Genomic DNA, 652 nt, shown 5'->3' on the forward strand with positions numbered 1-652 from the left:
TGTAATATTGAAATCAGCTAAAATATTGTAGTCTCTCGACAGATCTATCTTATAGGCATTATCATTCAGAATTCGAAGTATTTTGAAAGGTCTGTTTGCTTTGAGCTTGAGTTTTCGGAATGCTCTACTTGGAATCTCTCTTTCTTCATCCAGATCCACACTAGGTCTCCTTCTTTGAAGGCGACCTTTTTCCTTGTTTTGTTCGCCTATGCTTGGTACTTGCAATTCTGCTTAATGATTTCTTTTTCGACTTTCTCGTAGAGTTTTTGAATCTCATGCTCCCGTTCCTCTGCATCCTTACTAATCTTTAGCGTTGGCAGGAGCGTGCAATTCTGCTTAATGATTTCTTTTTCGACTTTCTTGAATCTCGTGCTCCCGTTCCTCTGCATCCTAACTAATCTTTAGCGTTGGCAGGAGCGATATCAATTCCAGTATAGTGAGCGGCTTGCGCCCGTACACGACCTCAAATGAGGTGCGACATGTCTGACTTACGGATTTATTGTACACTAACTTGGTCTGAGCGAGAATCAAATGTCACTGCTTGATATTTTTCCCAACGAAGCATCTTAGTAGATTTCCAAGGCTCCTATTTATTAATTGTTCGACTATCCGTTTGAGGGTGCACTGTAGAACTGAATTGAAGTTTAGTGCT

The 652-nt window shown here is 40.6% G+C and overlaps 1 protein-coding gene across 1 annotated transcript in view; it reads left to right on the forward strand.

Annotated features, from left to right (window-relative positions):
* Positions 1-398, forward strand: part of LOC110018076 (probable translation initiation factor eIF-2B subunit epsilon) — a 56,159-nt gene extending 55,761 nt beyond the window's left edge. Inside the window, exon 10 of the mRNA XM_020715305.1 lies at positions 312-398. Coding sequence (XP_020570964.1) covers positions 312-398 — 87 coding nt within the window. The remainder of the gene's footprint in view (positions 1-311) is intronic.
* The last annotated feature ends 254 nt before the right edge of the window (positions 399-652 follow it).

Source organism: Phalaenopsis equestris, unplaced genomic scaffold, assembly GCF_001263595.1.
Source record: "Phalaenopsis equestris unplaced genomic scaffold, ASM126359v1 Scaffold000002, whole genome shotgun sequence".
Lineage (NCBI taxonomy): Eukaryota > Viridiplantae > Streptophyta > Magnoliopsida > Asparagales > Orchidaceae > Phalaenopsis > Phalaenopsis equestris.